The following is a 17,313-nucleotide window of genomic DNA, read 5'->3' as shown; positions in this document are numbered from 1 at the left end:
AGACAGGAGAGGAAATTCCTGGAAGGAGATGCCAAGAATGGTCGGAGATTCATCTGGAACCACTTGTTCACGAAACTGGGGTCGCTTAGCTGTGCATTACTGAAGTTGTTGATTTTGAGCTCTCCGATGGCATCAAGGACATTTGGCATGGCTGGACTGCTGATGTTAGGGTTCTGGAAAGGTATAAACAGATTTGCAGTGACAAAGTCCACACATATTGGCAACATTTTGTTCTAATTCTGGGATTCAACATACCATGCTGGAGTAATCCAGAAGAGCCTGATCCAGAACAGCAGCATTGTTTTGGAAGAACAGCTTCCACATTTCCGTTGAGTAAGTATTTTTGCTCGCCAATTGGCATTTCAGAATCGTTACCAAGTTGTCCGCTGAGAGACCGGTAGTCTTAAAGAAAAGGATGCAGGGACGTGAACCAAATTAGACAACTGTGACATCAACATGAGTAACATCAACAAAGACGATGCGGATGAGAGAAATGTGGCTGTTGCTACTGACAACATTCAGTGATGAGTTTAAAAAGCTTACTGAGGAACAGGCATATTCAGAGACGTTGAAATTGCAAAGGGATTCAGAGGAATTGCCAAAGGACATCTGTTGCTTCAGTTGTGTGCTGTAGGAAACGGTAATGAAAAATACATTATTAGTTTACAAATGATACCTTGTGTGTCTCAACCTCTTACAACCTGCATTGTGCAAGACAGCACTGAACCCACCTGTTAAATCCAGCACAAAGTTGTTTCTCTGCAAAACAGAACATAAAAAGAAGAGTTCTTTAGATACAAAACATAAATTGCTAATCTGATGAAAGAAAATAAATATGTCACAGCTAACGTGAACTTACCATTGACCAATGTTTCTTTGCACTATATGGGGGGGAAAGAATATTGTTATCCGTGTGAAATTCAATGAGAAAACAAAAGAGATGCTTTGGCTTTCTGAACAATGCCACAATGCATATACAAGATGCATGACCTTTCCATGTATCATGTAAAAAAGTGTCTAATTGAAATAAGATCCCATTCAGAGAGTACTTACCACAATTAAAGCTGGAGGCCTTGAGCAACCTTTGAGGGAGATAATTTAAATAAGGTCATTCAATTAACAGGAAGATTTCGGAGCATATGAGAAAACAAAATAACAGAATGACTGTTTGGAGATTTTAAAATGTTCTGTAAATGCTGGGCTCAGATGAGACAGTGTCTATTGTTGAAAAAGAGCAGCTTATCACATACGTTGGAATGTCTTCATCAGTGCTTCCAAGCTTGACTCCACACCCTGTGAGAGGTGAGGCGGAAGAGATTGCAAACTTTGGTCGAGACCCGTGAATCTGAGAGAAAAGGAAAGGGAGACATTAGTGCAGTCTTTCATCAATCTGTACTTTACGAGACAGTGCCTTGTACGTTTGTTGGGTGTAAAGTAGTCTCTTACATGGCATTGTAGGATTCACAGGTGATGTTTAGGGGGATAACAACCAATCTGCCAGGATTGAAGCTGGCCAGCAGAACAACCAGATTGACTTGGAACCACAGCTGGAAGTCTTTTGGCTCAAAGACGTCAAATTTGGGAGCAAGAGCCATCAAGGTCAGGTTTAGCATTGTGTCTCTTACGGCTGTGTTTGTGATGATGGTGATGTTTTCCTGGAAAATAGATGGTTCATGGTTTAGAAGGACATCCTTTCATCCTGATTGTTTCGTCAGATGAGTTTGTCGAGAGCCGGGTCTCACTGTACAAGGTCCATTCCAGCCAGAGAGTGATGTACTCACCTGCTTGGTGACTTCAACAAAAGTCACAAAGAACTCATTGAGCTGCTCTTCCCTTGGAGATTCCAGCAAGCTGATGAAAACCTTCTTCACAAGAGTCTCATTCTCCAGAGCGCCAGTGCTTGGGTCCAGTACCAGCTCAGCTTTCTGGTTTGGTGAGAGGGAGTCTAGAACTGCCACCTGGGGGAGAAGTAGACAACAGAATACAAATGCATTACCCCTCTAAATAGCCATAATTCCACACATGAGCAGTGTCAAACTAGTCAATTCTGATCATGCAAAGAACACTGGCAAACAATTGTTTTACCCCTGAGATGTTGAAGTCTTTGAGATCCGAATAGGTTGTGTATTCGGAGTATGGACCCAGGTTGATTGCAAGCCAGTCAGTGTCGTTGTGGATGTTCAACCTGCAAACTAAAAGACATGTATGGCCGCTTTGATTATTGCAAAATGGAGTACATTGATGTTATATTCAATAGACAAGGAAGCAACATGCCAACTGTTCACTCCTTTCAAACAAAGCCCACTTCATCCAGCAGAGGCGATGAACAACCCAACAGAAAGCCAACGAGCACCACAGCCTGCTTGGTGAGCCCTACCTGGTTCATTGATAAGGTGTACAGATATCCTCAGGTATTTCAGCAGGACTCCTGCGATTCCTTCTCTTCTACCCTCAGTCATTTCAGGGAAAGCTCTGTCCATTCCTTTTACACTGTAAATGGGAAAAGATACACTCATGACATTTCCACCCCACGTTGGCAATAGATTTTAGTCATCGAATCCATGGCTAATATTTGCAAGAAGTTGGCCCCTACTCACATGACTTGGTAGTTGGTGCAGGTAACGTTTGAGGTAGCAATGGTGAGCATGACTTCATTAAAACTGGGGAGGATGGGAATCAGCTTTACTTGAACCATGCAATCCAGTCCAGCGTTTCGAACTTTGGGAATTGAAGGCTGATGATGTTAAATGTCAGATTCATCATCACATCTCTCACAGCTGGATAGATGTCAGGAATCTGTTGAAACAAATGACCAGAGGTCATCAACACTGCACAACTCATCATGGCATTCAATCCAGCTTTTCCGGTACTAACTGAAAGTACAAGATTGATAGCTTGCTCGTTGCTTAGTTGTTGTCTTTCACTATCCACAAAGGGAGACACTGGAAGACATGGGGATTGCTATTTGTCAAGATGAAATCATGCTGTTTGTTTTTCTTAAACTTGCATTACCTCTTCCGTTGCGGTCAGTATCGTCAGAAACTCATCAACATTTTTGAAAGCGTCTCCTTCCTCCAGCCGCATAAACACAAGTTTAATGTCAGCTGTGTCATTCAATGCCCCAGAGGTCAATGTCAACTGTGCCACTTGGGTTGGGGTAAGCAGCGACAGTGATTCCTTCTACAAATAGGAAAATGAAAAAGAAAAGTGGCGCATGTCAGTGAGTGGCACAGTAATATTATTGGGAGGTTAACCATCCAGACAAACACTTAGGCCACTTACGCTGGAGAAGTCGGGATTGAGGACTTGTAACTCTTGCAGTTCTGCAAAAACAGAAAAGATGCCAAAGTTCCTCTGGAGCCAGTCCATGCTTCCACTGGTGTTTGAGACACAGCCGGGATCTGAAACAAAAGTAGAGTAAAACAAATGGACTTTAAATCCCCTTAAGCAGATGAGTTCAGTGGATTGGCCCAGATAAGTGTGGATGTTTTTGTGCTTTCCAGAACCATTTATTACCTGATGAGTCATTTCTCGAAAGGAATGGATAGATGTAATGAGTGAAGATCACTCGTTGTTGCTCTCTGTCCATGGAAGCTGTTTGGCTGCTTAGAGCGTTAATGCTGAAACAGAGAACAGAGCCTATGTTGTCTTGACTTCTTATTAAATTGTAGGGATATCACCAATTGTATTGACTATTGCATTAGGTATCATGGCTTTACATACACAATTTGGTAGGTCTGACAACTGAAGTTCTTTGAGCTGAGACAGGAGAGGAAATTCCTGGAAGGAGATGCCAAGAATGGTCGGAGCTTCAACTGGAACAACTTGTCCACGAAACTGGGGTCGCTTTAGCTGTGCATTACTGAAGTTGTTGATTTTGAGCTCTCCGATGGCATCAAGGACATTTGGCATGGCTGGACTGCTGATGTTAGGGTTCTGGAAAGGTATAAACAGATTTGCAGTGACAAAGTCCACACATATTGGCAACATTTTGTTCTAATTCTGGGATTCAACATACCATGCTGGAGTAATCCAGAAGAGCCTGATCCAGAACAGCAGCATTGTTTTGGAAGAACAGCTTCCACATTTCCGTTGAGTAAGTATTTTTGCTCGCCAATTGGCATTTCAGAATCGTTACCAAGTTGTCCGCTGAGAGACCGGTAGTCTTAAAGAAAAGGATGCAGGGACGTGAACCAAATTAGACAACTGTGACATCAACATGAGTAACATCAACAAAGACGATGCGGATGAGAGAAATGTGGCTGTTGCTACTGACAACATTCAGTGATGAGTTTAAAAAGCTTACTGAGGAACAGGCATATTCAGAGACGTTGAAATTGCAAAGGGATTCAGAGGAATTGCCAAAGGACATCTGTTGCTTCAGTTGTGTGCTGTAGGAAACGGTAATGAAAAATACATTATTAGTTTACAAATGATACTTTGTGTGTCTCAACCTCTTACAACCTGCATTGTGCAAGACAGCACTGAACCCACCTGTTAAATCCAGCACAAAGTTGTTTCTCTGCAAAACAGAACATAAAAAGAAGAGTTCTTTAGACACAAAACATAAATTGCCAATCTGATGAAAGAAAATAAATATGTCACAGCTAACGTCAACTTACCATTGACCAATGTTTCTTTGCACTATATGGGGGGGAAAGAATATTGTTATCCGTGTGAAATTCAATGAGAAAACAAAAGAGATGCTTTGGCTTTCTGAACAATGCCACAATGCATATACAAGATGCATGACCTTTCCATGTATCATGTAAAAAAAGTGTCTAATTGAAATAAGATCCCATTCAGAGAGTACTTACCACAATTAAAGCTGGAGGCCTTGAGCAACCTTTGAGGGAGATAATTTAAATAAGGTCATTCAATTAACAGGAAGATTTCGGAGCATATGAGAAAACAAAATAACAGAATGACTGTTTGGAGATTTTAAAATGTTCTGTAAATGCTGGGCTCAGATGAGACAGTGTCTATTGTTGAAAAAGAGCAGCTTATCACATACGTTGGAATGTCTTCATCAGTGCTTCCAAGCTTGACTCCACACCCTGTGAGAGGTGAGGCGGAAGAGATTGCAAACTTTGGTCGAGACCCGTGAATCTGAGAGAAAAGGAAAGGGAGACATTAGTGCAGTCTTTCATCAATCTGTACTTTACGAGACAGTGCCTTGTACGTTTGTTGGGTGTAAAGTAGTCTCTTACATGGCATTGTAGGATTCACAGGTGATGTTTAGGGGGATAACAACCAATCTGCCAGGATTGAAGCTGGCCAGCAGAACAACCAGATTGACTTGGAACCACAGCTGGAAGTCTTTTGGCTCAAAGACGTCAAATTTGGGAGCAAGAGCCATCAAGGTCAGGTTTAGCATTGTGTCTCTTACGGCTGTGTTTGTGATGATGGTGATGTTTTCCTGGAAAATAGATGGTTCATGGTTTAGAAGGACATCCTTTCATCCTGATTGTTTCGTCAGATGAGTTTGTCGAGAGCCGGGTCTCACTGTACAAGGTCCATTCCAGCCAGAGAGTGATGTACTCACCTGCTTGGTGACTTCAACAAAAGTCACAAAGAACTCATTGAGCTGCTCTTCCCTTGGAGATTCCAGCAAGCTGATGAAAACCTTCTTCACAAGAGTCTCATTCTCCAGAGCGCCAGTGCTTGGGTCCAGTATCAGCTCAGCTTTCTGGTTTGGTGAGAGGGAGTCTAGAACTGCCACCTGGGGAGAAGTAGACAACAGAATACAAATGCATTACCCCTCTAAATAGCCATAATTCCACACATGAGCAGTGTCAAACTAGTCAATTCTGATCATGCAAAGAACACTGGCAAACAATTGTTTTACCCCTGAGATGTTGAAGTCTTTGAGATCCGAATAGGTTGTGTATTCGGAGTATGGACCCAGGTTGATTGCAAGCCAGTCAGTGTCGTTGTGGATGTTCAACCTGCAAACTAAAAGACATGTATGGCCGCTTTGATTATTGCAAAATGGAGTACATTGATGTTATATTCAATAGACAAGGAAGCAACATGCCAACTGTTCACTCCTTTCAAACAAAGCCCACTTCATCCAGCAGAGGCGATGAACAACCCAACAGAAAGCCAACGAGCACCACAGCCTGCTTGGTGAGCCCTACCTGGTTCATTGATAAGGTGTACAGATATCCTCAGGTATTTCAGCAGGACTCCTGCGATTCCTTCTCTTCTACCCTCAGTCATTTCAGGGAAAGCTCTGTCCATTCCTTTTACACTGTAAATGGGAAAATATACACTCATGACATTTCCACCCCACGTTGGCAATAGATTTTAGTCATCGAATCCATGGCTAATATTTGCAAGAAGTTGGCCCCTACTCACATGACTTGGTAGTTGGTGCAGGTAACGTTTGAGGTAGCAATGGTGAGCATGACTTCATTAAAACTGGGGAGGATGGGAATCAGCTTTACTTCGAACCATGCAATCCAGTCCAGCGTTTCGAACTTTGGGAATTGAAGGCTGATGATGTTAAATGTCAGATTCATCATCACATCTCTCACAGCTGGATAGATGTCAGGAATCTGTTGAAACAAATGACCAGAGGTCATCAACACTGCACAACTCATCATGGCATTCAATCCAGCTTTTCCGGTACTAACTGAAAGTACAAGATTGATAGCTTGCTCGTTGCTTAGTTGTTGTCTTTCACTATCCACAAAGGGAGACACTGGAAGACATGGGGATTGCTATTTGTCAAGATGAAATCATGCTGTTTGTTTTTCTTAAACTTGCATTACCTCTTCCGTTGCGGTCAGTATCGTCAGAAACTCATCAACATTTTTGAAAGCGTCTCCTTCCTCCAGCCGCATAAACACAAGTTTAATGTCAGCTGTGTCATTCAACGCCCCAGAGGTCAATGTCAACTGTGCCACTTGGGTTGGGGTAAGCAGCGACAGTGATTCCTTCTACAAATAGGAAAATGAAAAAGAAAAGTGGCGCATGTCAGTGAGTGGCACAGTAATATTATTGGGAGGTTAACCATCCAGACAAACACTTAGGCCACTTACGCTGGAGAAGTCGGGATTGAGGAGTTGTAACTCTTGCAGTTCTGCAAAAACAGAAAAGATGCCAAAGTTCCTCTGGAGCCAGTCCATGCTTCCACTGGTGTTTGAGACACAGCCGGGATCTGAAACAAAAGTAGAGTAAAACAAATGGACTTTAAATCCCCTTAAGCAGATGAGTTCAGTGGATTGGCCCAGATAAGTGTGGATGTTTTTGTGCTTTCCAGAACCATTTATTACCTGATGAGTCATTTCTTGAAAGGAATGGATAGATGTAATGAGTGAAGATCAATCGTTGTTGCTCTCTGTCCATGGAAGCTTTTTGGCTGCTTAGAGCGTTAATGCTGAAACAGAGAACAGAGCCTATGTTATGTTGACTTCTTATTCAATTGTAGGGATATCACCAATTGTATTGACTATTGCATTAGGTATCATGGCTTTACATACACAATTTGGTAGGTCTGACAACTGAAGTTCTTTGAGCTGAGACAGGAGAGGAAATTCCTGGAAGGTGATGCCAAGAATGGTCGGAGCTTCAACTGGAACCACTTGTTCATGAAACTTGCGTCGCTTAGCTGTGCATTACTGAAGTTGTTGATTTTGAGCTCTCCGATGGCATCAAGGACATTTGGCATGGCTGGACTGCTGATGTTAGGGTTCTGGAAAGGTATAAACAGATTTGCAGTGACAAAGTCCACACATATTGGCAACATTTTGTTCTAATTCTGGGATTCAACATACCATGCTGGAGTAATCCAGAAGAGCCTGATCCAGAACAGCAGCATTGTTTTGGAAGAACAGCTTCCACATTTCCGTTGAGTAAGTATTTTTGCTCGCCAATTGGCATTTCAGAATCGTTACCAAGTTGTCCGCTGAGAGACCGTTAGTCTTAAAGAAAAGGATGCAGGTACGTGAACCAAATTAGACAACTGTGACATCAACATGAGTAACATCAACAAAGACGATGCGGATGAGAGAAATGTGGCTGTTGCTACTGACATTCAGTGATGAGTTTAAAAAGCTTACTGAGGAACAGGCATATTCAGAGACGTTGAAATTGCAAAGGGATTCAGAGGAATTGCCAAAGGACATCTGTTGCTTCAGTTGTGTGCTGTAGGAAACGGTAATGAAAAATACATTATTAGTTTACAAATGATACCTTGTGTGTCTCAACCTCTTACAACCTGCATTGTGCAAGACAGCACTGAACCCACCTGTTAAATCCAGCACAAAGTTGTTTCTCTGCAAAACAGAACATAAAAAGAAGAGTTCTTTAGATACAAAACATAAATTGCTAATCTGATGAAAGAAAATAAATATGTCACAGCTAACGTGAACTTACCATTGACCAATGTTTCTTTGCACTATATGGGGGGGAAAGAATATTGTTATCCGTGTGAAATTCAATGAGAAAACAAAAGAGATGCTTTGGCTTTCTGAACAATGCCACAATGCATATACAAGATGCATGACCTTTCCATGTATCATGTAAAAAAGTGTCTAATTGAAATAAGATCCCATTCAGAGAGTACTTACCACAATTAAAGCTGGAGGCCTTGAGCAACCTTTGAGGGAGATAATTTAAATAAGGTCATTCAATTAACAGGAAGATTTCGGAGCATATGAGAAAACAAAATAACAGAATGACTGTTTGGAGATTTTAAAATGTTCTGTAAATGCTGGGCTCAGATGAGACAGTGTCTATTGTTGAAAAAGAGCAGCTTATCACATACGTTGGAATGTCTTCATCAGTGCTTCCAAGCTTGACTCCACACCCTGTGAGAGGTGAGGCGGAAGAGATTGCAAACTTTGGTCGAGACCCGTGAATCTGAGAGAAAAGGAAAGGGAGACATTAGTGCAGTCTTTCATCAATCTGTACTTTACGAGACAGTGCCTTGTACGTTTGTTGGGTGTAAAGTAGTCTCTTACATGGCATTGTAGGATTCACAGGTGATGTTTAGGGGGATAACAACCAATCTGCCAGGATTGAAGCTGGCCAGCAGAACAACCAGATTGACTTGGAACCACAGCTGGAAGTCTTTTGGCTCAAAGACGTCAAATTTGGGAGCAAGAGCCATCAAGGTCAGGTTTAGCATTGTGTCTCTTACGGCTGTGTTTGTGATGATGGTGATGTTTTCCTGGAAAATAGATGGTTCATGGTTTAGAAGGACATCCTTTCATCCTGATTGTTTCGTCAGATGAGTTTGTCGAGAGCCGGGTCTCACTGTACAAGGTCCATTCCAGCCAGAGAGTGATGTACTCACCTGCTTGGTGACTTCAACAAAAGTCACAAAGAACTCATTGAGCTGCTCTTCCCTTGGAGATTCCAGCAAGCTGATGAAAACCTTCTTCACAAGAGTCTCATTCTCCAGAGCGCCAGTGCTTGGGTCCAGTATCAGCTCAGCTTTCTGGTTTGGTGAGAGGGAGTCTAGAACTGCCACCTGGGGAGAAGTAGACAACAGAATACAAATGCATTACCCCTCTAAATAGCCATAATTCCACACATGAGCAGTGTCAAACTAGTCAATTCTGATCATGCAAAGAACACTGGCAAACAATTGTTTTACCCCTGAGATGTTGAAGTCTTTGAGATCCGAATAGGTTGTGTATTCGGAGTATGGACCCAGGTTGATTGCAAGCCAGTCAGTGTCGTTGTGGATGTTCAACCTGCAAACTAAAAGACATGTATGGCCGCTTTGATTATTGCAAAATGGAGTACATTGATGTTATATTCAATAGACAAGGAAGCAACATGCCAACTGTTCACTCCTTTCAAACAAAGCCCACTTCATCCAGCAGAGGCGATGAACAACCCAACAGAAAGCCAACGAGCACCACAACCTGCTTGGTGAGCCCTACCTGGTTCATTGATAAGGTGTACAGATATCCTCAGGTATTTCAGCAGGACTCCTGCGATTCCTTCTCTTCTACCCTCAGTCATTTCAGGGAAAGCTCTGTCCATTCCTTTTACACTGTAAATGGGAAAATATACACTCATGACATTTCCACCCCACGTTTGCAATAGATGTTAGTCATCGAATCCATGGCTAATATTTGCAAGAAGTTGGCCCCTACTCACATGACTTGGTAGTTGGTGCAGGTAACGTTTGAGGTAGCAATGGTGAGCATGACTTCATCAAAACTGGGGAGGATGGGAATCAGCTTTACTTCGAACCATGCAATCCAGTCCATCGTTTCGAACTTTGGGAATTGAAGGCTGATGATGTTAAATGTCCGATTCATCATCACATCTCTCACGGCTGGATAGATGTCAGGAATCTGTTGAAACAAATGACCAGAGGTCATCAACACTGCACAACTCATCATAGCATTCAATCCAGCTTTTCTGGTACTAAATGAAAGTACAAGATTGATAGCTTGCTCTTTGCTTAGTTGTTGTCTTTCACTATCCACAAAGGGAGACACTGGAAGACATGGGGATTGCTATTTGTCAAAATGAAATCATGCCGTTTGTTTTTCTCAAACTTGCATTACCTCTTCCATTGCGGTCAGTTTCGTCAGAAACTCGTCAACATTTTTGAAAGCGTCTCCTTCCTCCAGCCGCGTAAACACAAGTTTAATGTCAGCTGTGTCATTCAACGCCCCAGAGGTCAATGTCAACTGTGCCACTTGGGTTGGGGTAAGCAGCGACAGTGATTCCTTCTACAAATAGGAAAATGAAAAAGAAAAGTGGCGCATGTCAGTGAGTGGCACAGTAATATTATTGGGAGGTTAACCATCCAGACAAACACTTAGGCCACTTACGCTGGAGAAGTCAGGATTGAGGAGTTGTAACTCTTGCAGTTCTGCAAAAACAGAAAAGATGCCAAAGTTCCTCTGGAGCCAGTCCATGCTTCCACTGGTGTTTGAGACACAGCCGGGATCTGAAACAAAAGTAGAGTAAAACAAATGGACTTTAAATCCCCTTAAGCAGATGAGTTCAGTAGATTGGCCCAGAGAAGTGTGGATGTTTTTGTGCTTTCCAGAACCATTTATTACCTGATGAGTCATTTCTCGAAAGGAATGGATAGATGTAATGAGTGAAGATCACTCGTTGTTGCTCTCTGTCCATGGAAGCTGTTTGGCTGCTTAGAGCGTTAATGCTGAAACAGAGAACAGAGCCTATGTTGTCTTGACTTCTTATTAAATTGTAGGGATATCACCAATTGTATTGAGGTCATGGCTTTACATACACAATTTGGTAGGTCTGACAACTGAAGTTCTTTGAGCTGAGACAGGAGAGGAAATTCCTGGAAGGAGATGCCAAGAATGGTCGGAGCTTCAACTGGAACCACTTGTTAACGAAACTTGCGTTGCTTAGCTGTGCATTACTGAAGTTGTTGATTTTGAGCTCTCCGATGGCATCAAGGACATTTGGCATGGCTGGACTGCTGATGTTAGGGTTCTGGAAAGGTATAAACAGATTTGCAGTGACAAAGTCCACACATATTGGCAACATTTTGTTCTAATTCTGGGATTCAACATACCATGCTGGAGTAATCCAGAAGAGCCTGATCCAGAACAGCAGCATTGTTTTGGAAGAACAGCTTCCACATTTCCGTTGAGTAAGTATTTTTGCTCGCCAATTGGCATTTCAGAATCGTTACCAAGTTGTCCGCTGAGAGACCGTTAGTCTTAAAGAAAAGGATGCAGGTACGTGAACCAAATTAGACAACTGTGACATCAACATGAGTAACATCAACAAAGACGATGCGGATGAGAGAAATGTGTCTGTTGCTACTGACAACATTCAGTGAAGAGTTTAAAAAGCTTACTGAGGAACAGGCATATTCAGAGACGTTGAAATTGCAAAGGGATTCAGAGGAATTGCCAAAGGACATTTGTTGCTTCAGTTGTGTGCTGTAGGAAACGGTAATGAAAAATACATTATTAGTTTACAAATGATACCTTGTGTGTCTCAACCTCTTACAACCTGCATTGTGCAAGACAGCACTGAACCCACCTGTTAAATCCAGCACAAAGTTGTTTCTCTGCAAAACAGAACATAAAAAGAAGAGTTCTTTAGATACAAAACATAAATTGCTAATCTGATGAAAGAAAATAAATATGTCACAGCTAACGTGAACTTACCATTGACCAATGTTTCTTTGCACTATATGGGGGGAAAGAATATTGTTTGTTAACCGTGTGAAATTCAATGAGAAAACAAACGGCTTTCTGAACAATGCCACAATGCATATACAAGATGCATGACCTTTCCATGTATCATGTAAACAAAGTGTCTAATTGAAATAAGATCCCATTCAGAGAGTACTTACCACAATTAAAGCTGGAGGCCTTGAGCAACCTTTGAGGGAGATAATTTAAATAAGGTCACTCAATTAACAGGAAGATTTCGGAGCATATGAGAAGACAAAATAACAGAATGACTGTTTGGAGATTTTAAAATATTCTACAAATGCTGTGCTCAGATGAGACAGTGTCTATTGTTGAAAAAGAGCAGCTTATCACATACGTTGGAATGTCTTCATCAGTGCATCCAAGCTTGACTCCACACCCTGTGAGAGGTGAGGCGGAAGAGATTCCAAACTTTGGTCGAGACCCGTGAATCTGAGAGAAAAGGAAAGGGAGACATTAGTGCAGTCTTTCATCAATCTGTACTTTACGAGACAGTGCCTTGTACGTTTGTTGGGTGTAAAGTAGTCTCTTACATGGCATTGTAGGATTCACAGGTGATGTTTAGGGGGATAACAACCAATCTGCCAGGATTGAAGCTGGCCAGCAGAACAACCAGATTGACTTGGAACCACAGCTGGAAGTCTTTTGGCTCAAAGACGTCAAATTTGGGAGCAAGAGCCATCAAGGTCAGGTTTAGCATTGTGTCTCTTACGGCTGTGTTTGTGATGATGGTGATGTTTTCCTGGAAAATAGATGGTTAATGGTTTAGAAGGACATCCTTTCATCCTGATTGTTTCGTCAGATGAGTTTGTCGAGAGCCGGGTCTCACTGTACAAGGTCCATTCCAGCCAGAGAGTGATGTACTCACCTGCTTGGTGACTTCAACAAAAGTCACAAAGAACTCATTGAGCTGCTCTTCCCTTGGAGATTCCAGCAAGCTGATGAAAACCTTCTTCACAAGAGTCTCATTCTCCAGAGCGCCAGTGCTTGGGTCCAGTATCAGCTCAGCTTTCTGGCTTGGTGAGAGGACGTTCAAAACCTCCAGCTAGAAGACAAAACATTTGTATTAATGATGGTTTTTGTCTTTTGTCACGATTTTCATCATTCTCCCATGTCCATCTTCAGTGCTTAAAATTTGATTTGAAATACTCACCGCAGAGAAATGTTGGTTTAGTTTGTACAGATCCTTTAAATCAGCCATGCTCCAAAAGTTTCCAAAATTTTTCAACAGCCAGTCTGCAGTTTCATTTCCATTTCCCAAGCATCCAGGATCTGGATCTGAAAACATACATCAGTTTACATTCTGAGGAATTGATTTAACAACAAATTAACAACACATTTAAATCTTACTGGAGCGAATTTGCAAATTCTGCTTTTCTTAAAATGTTAAATACCTGATGATCCCTTTCTGAACAGGAAAAGACGGATAAAGTGAGTGTAGATCAATTGTTTCTGCTCTTGATTAATGGATACCAGTTCACCACTCAATCCCTTGACCCTTAAATATAAAATAATTTAGATGAAACAACATTGAATTGGACAATTTCCTTAATAATATGGAATCAGAATGATTGTCAACGCACAATGCCTGATAGGAGCTGCAGCTGAAGTCTCTTGTGCTCAACAGGGTCATGAAGTCTCCGGTAATATGGGGTAAAAGAGGTACCAGCTGGATGTTGAACCACAAGCGGATGAACTCTACACTCTGAACGTTATCAGTGTTGAGACTGTTCAAAGCTCCAAAGACATCCAGGACCTCAGACTTTGATTCATTGGTGCCCTGAAATAAAGTGGACAGTTTACATTGTTTAAACTTTCTGATAAATCAAACATCATCCATGTTGATTTTAATTCATTACCATGTGTAAACGTGAAGGGATTCTTAGTTAAATACTAATCTGATTCTTATTTTAATAAAATGTCAGAGTGAGGTCTTAGTATGAAAAGATGATGTACCAAATGAAGGAAGACTTTTAAGGCCAAGTTCACTATCTGTCTGAGGTCTTGTTGCAGCTCTCTGAACATGTCTTCAGGAAGGCTTTGGTTGTCGCCTCCCTCACAAGACAGTTGGTTGGTCAGGGTGTCTACAGCTTTAAAAATCTAAATAGAACAATACATACATTCATACATTTATACAGAGAACAAATGTAACAAGATAACCATTGTTTTAAAATATCGTATAAATGTTTATAAATGACAGGTGTAGGTGCTATAAATTGGTCTGACACCAGAGGGCAATATCGAACAACAAATAGGACCCTGTTGCTGATGTTTTTATGGTTCTGATAGGTTGTGTTGTTATTACTTCCACTGCATAGGCCTAGGTTTTATGAAGCCTCTGTCATAAAAAAAAAAAAAAACACAGACATTGACACTGTGGCGATGCTGTAAAAGCTAGATTCCAATAATACTCATACAGATTTTTTTGTTAACCTCTACGGGATTGGTGTCCCTTATAATGGGACGGTTGTTGCTCAATATGTGACATGTGACTAGAATGGAGTTTTAAACAACAGCCAATTTTCTGGGACATAGACATGTCTAATATGGGCAGAAAGCTTCAATGCTTGTTAGTCTAACTGCAGTGTCCAATTTACAGTAGCTATTACAGCTAAATAATACCATGCTATTATTTGAGGATAGTACACAACAACCAAACACTTTAATCACAGCAACTGGTTTGGTTTGGTCACCTCTGAAGGTAAATAATGTACTTACACTACCGTTCAAAGGATTGGGGTCACTTAGAAATGTCCTTGTTTTCGAAAGAAAAGCAATTTTTTTGTCCATTAAAATAACATCAAATTGATCAGAAATATAGTGTAGACATTGTTAATGTTGTAAATGGCTATTGTAGCTGGAAACGGCTGATTTTTAATGGAATATCTACATAGGCGTACAGAGGCCCATTATCAGCAACCATCAGTCATGTGTTCCAATGGCACGTTGTGTTTGCTAATCCAAGTTTATCATTTTAAAAGGCTAATTGAACATTAGAAAACCTTTTGCAATTATGTTAGCACAGCTGAAAACTGTATCTGGAGCATCAGCAATTGTGGGTTCGATTACAGGCTCAAAATGGCCAGAAACAAAGAGATTTCTTCTGAAACTCGTCAGTCTATTCTTGTTCTGAGAAATGAAGGCTATTCCATGCGAGAAATTCCCAAGAAACTGAAGATCTCGTACAACGCTGTGTACTACTCCCTTCACAAAACAGCGCAAACTGGCTCTAACCAGAATAGAAAGAGGAGTGGGAGGCCCCGGTGCACAACTGAGCAAGAGGACAAATACATTAGAGTGTCTAGTTTGAAAACAGACGCCTCACAGGTCCTCAACTGGCAGCATCATTAAATAGTACCAGCAAAACACCAGTCTCAACGTCAACAGTGAAGAGGTGACTCCGGGATGCTGACCTTCTAGGCAGAGTTGCAAAGAAAAAGCCATATCTCAGGCTGCCCATCTTAATCTTTTATTTTTATTGGCCAGTCTGAGATATTGCTTTTTCTTTGCAACTCTGCCTAGAAGGTCAGCATCCCAGGGTCACCTCTTCACTGTTGACGTTGATACTGGTGTTTTGTACGAGATCTTCAGTTTCTTGGGAATTTCTCGCATGGAATAGCCTTCATTTCTCAGAACAAGAAAAGACTGACGAGTTTCAGAAGAAAGTTATTTGTTTCTGGCCATTTTGAGCCTGTAATCGAACCCACAATTGCTGATGCCCCAGATATTCAACTAGTCTCAAGAAGGCCAGTTTTATTGCTTTTTTAACCAGCAGTTTTCAACTGTGCTAACAGAATTGCAAAAGGGTTTTCTAATGTTCAATTAGCCTTTTAAAATGATAAACTTGGATTAGCAAACACAACGTGTTATTGGAACACAGGACTGATGGTTGCTGATAATGGGCCTCTGTACATCTATGTAGATATTCCATTAAAAATCTGCCGTTTCCAGCTACAATAGCCATTTACAACATTAACAATGTCTACATTGTATTTCTGATCAATTTGATGTTATTTTAATGGACCAAAAAATGCTTTTCTTTCGAAAACAGGACATTTATAAGTGACCCCAAACTTTTGAACGGTAGTGTATATTCAGCAATCTTGCTCTGATTTGTCATCCTGAGGGTCCCAGAGATATGCTCAATTGGTAGAGCATGGCGCTTGTAACGCCAGGGTAGTGGGTTCGATCCCCGGGACCACCCATACGTAAAAATGTATGCGCACATGACTGTAAGTCGCTTTGGATAAAAGCGTCTGCTAAATGGCATATTATTATTGTTATTATTATAAAATGTAGTGTAATTTTGTTTGAAAATCAATTTTTGTATTCAAATGTAGGAACTGGGTTCTACAGTTGGACCTCTGACTCCACACCCACCCTGACCGGCCATCTAGGTGTGTGAAGGTTAGTGTCTTTTTCTGTAGGGAAGCTAATGATCCATCATTTATGACATTCCTGGGAGTGTGCAAACTTTAATATTGTATTACCATAGCATTTTTTAAAGTTCTCTATAGTTATGTACTTGAAAACCAATTTGGCACATTTGGGAAAACTGGCAGACTTCATACAAAATATTGTGTAATGATGTAATTCTTCACTGGATCAGTCTGAAACTTAGCGCACACACTGCCGCCATCTGGTGGACAACATCTAAATTACATCTAGAATCTGACATCACTGTCTGGCCTTTCTCTTGCGTTTCAAAGATTATGCAAAAAAACAACAACAAAAAAACGCATGTTTTTTACCAGATCCAATGTGTTACATTCTCCTACATTAATTTCACATTCCCACAAACATCAAAGTGTTTCCTTTCAAATGATATCAAGAATATGCATATCCTTGCTTCAGGTCCTGAGCTACAGGCAGTTAGATTTGGGTATGTCATTTTAGGCGAAAATTGAAAAAAAGAGTCCGATCCTTTTAACTGTGTACCTCATCTCTACCTGGACAGACTTACCCTGGAACTGGCCTGATTCAGTGTTGTTGAATTGCAGGCCCCTTGCGAGGCATTGTTCATCGTTCTGTTCCAGAAAAAAAAAAAAGGTGAAATTGAAATAACAGGCTTAATTTGGTCTATATAGAAGTCAAAGCCGTTATGGCATAGAATTTACCACAACAAAAACAGTGA

The 17,313-nt window shown here is 41.2% G+C and overlaps 3 protein-coding genes across 3 annotated transcripts; all 3 read right to left on the bottom strand.

Moving 5' to 3' along the window:
- Nucleotides 1-435: 435 nt before the first annotated feature.
- Nucleotides 436-2,683, bottom strand: LOC121539718. Its single transcript, XM_041848431.2, has 10 exons — nucleotides 2,598-2,683; nucleotides 2,378-2,490; nucleotides 2,086-2,192; nucleotides 1,782-1,958; nucleotides 1,447-1,655; nucleotides 1,251-1,345; nucleotides 1,054-1,082; nucleotides 860-881; nucleotides 732-759; nucleotides 436-628 (listed from the first exon to the last, which is right to left on the bottom strand). Exons 1-10 carry the CDS (start codon nucleotides 2,645-2,647, stop codon nucleotides 436-438), a joined length of 1,023 nt encoding a protein of 340 aa, XP_041704365.2. The 5' UTR covers nucleotides 2,648-2,683.
- A 1,515-nt stretch (nucleotides 2,684-4,198) lies between these two features.
- LOC121539717 lies at nucleotides 4,199-10,892 on the bottom strand. Its single transcript, XM_045206112.1, has 27 exons — nucleotides 10,806-10,892; nucleotides 10,536-10,703; nucleotides 10,120-10,319; nucleotides 9,900-10,012; nucleotides 9,608-9,714; nucleotides 9,305-9,481; nucleotides 8,970-9,178; nucleotides 8,774-8,868; nucleotides 8,577-8,605; nucleotides 8,383-8,404; nucleotides 8,255-8,282; nucleotides 8,067-8,151; nucleotides 7,782-7,928; nucleotides 7,488-7,699; nucleotides 7,281-7,384; nucleotides 7,047-7,165; nucleotides 6,777-6,944; nucleotides 6,361-6,560; nucleotides 6,141-6,253; nucleotides 5,849-5,955; nucleotides 5,546-5,722; nucleotides 5,211-5,419; nucleotides 5,015-5,109; nucleotides 4,818-4,846; nucleotides 4,623-4,644; nucleotides 4,495-4,522; nucleotides 4,199-4,391 (listed from the first exon to the last, which is right to left on the bottom strand). The coding sequence occupies exons 1-27, from the start codon at nucleotides 10,890-10,892 to the stop codon at nucleotides 4,199-4,201; spliced, it is 3,243 nt and encodes a 1,080-aa protein (XP_045062047.1).
- Nucleotides 10,893-11,707: 815 nt separating this feature from the next.
- On the bottom strand, nucleotides 11,708-17,202 carry LOC123481587. The gene is made up of 10 exons (XM_045206111.1): nucleotides 17,143-17,202; nucleotides 14,136-14,279; nucleotides 13,768-13,959; nucleotides 13,048-13,224; nucleotides 12,713-12,921; nucleotides 12,517-12,611; nucleotides 12,320-12,348; nucleotides 12,132-12,153; nucleotides 12,004-12,031; nucleotides 11,708-11,900 (listed from the first exon to the last, which is right to left on the bottom strand). The coding sequence occupies exons 1-10, from the start codon at nucleotides 17,200-17,202 to the stop codon at nucleotides 11,708-11,710; spliced, it is 1,149 nt and encodes a 382-aa protein (XP_045062046.1).
- Nucleotides 17,203-17,313: the final 111 nt, after the last annotated feature.

The sequence above is a fragment of the Coregonus clupeaformis genome, chromosome 21 (assembly GCF_020615455.1).
Source record: "Coregonus clupeaformis isolate EN_2021a chromosome 21, ASM2061545v1, whole genome shotgun sequence".
Lineage (NCBI taxonomy): Eukaryota > Metazoa > Chordata > Actinopteri > Salmoniformes > Salmonidae > Coregonus > Coregonus clupeaformis.
The sequence above is the reverse complement of the archived record's forward strand: the minus strand, read 5'-3'. Positions and strand labels throughout refer to the sequence as shown.

Excerpts from the sequence above, each read along its gene's own strand:
- LOC123481587 (XM_045206111.1), bottom strand. The coding sequence starts at position 17,202 with ATGAACAATGCCTCGCAAGGGGCCTGCAATTCAACAACACTGAATCAG. Across the intron at positions 13,225-13,767 it reads TCAGCTGCAGCTCCTATCAG|CTGGAGGTTTTGAACGTCCT; the intron begins GCATTGTGCGTT and ends TTTGTCTTCTAG. Across the intron at positions 12,612-12,712 it reads TGTGAATCCTACAATGCCAT|ATTCACGGGTCTCGACCAAA; the intron begins GTAAGAGACTAC and ends CTTTTCTCTCAG.
- LOC121539718 (XM_041848431.2), bottom strand. The coding sequence starts at position 2,647 with ATGCTCACCATTGCTACCTCAAACGTTACCTGCACCAACTACCAAGTC. Across the intron at positions 2,193-2,377 it reads ACACCTTATCAATGAACCAG|TTTGCAGGTTGAACATCCAC; the intron begins GTAGGGCTCACC and ends CATGTCTTTTAG. Across the intron at positions 1,083-1,250 it reads ACTGATGAAGACATTCCAAC|GTTGCTCAAGGCCTCCAGCT; the intron begins GTATGTGATAAG and ends TCTCCCTCAAAG.
- LOC121539717 (XM_045206112.1), bottom strand. The coding sequence starts at position 10,892 with ATGGACTGGCTCCAGAGGAACTTTGGCATCTTTTCTGTTTTTGCAGAA. Across the intron at positions 5,723-5,848 it reads AAGACTTCAACATCTCAGGG|GTGGCAGTTCTAGACTCCCT; the intron begins GTAAAACAATTG and ends ACTTCTCCCCAG. Across the intron at positions 4,645-4,817 it reads GGCCTCCAGCTTTAATTGTG|TGCAAAGAAACATTGGTCAA; the intron begins GTAAGTACTCTC and ends CCCCCCATATAG.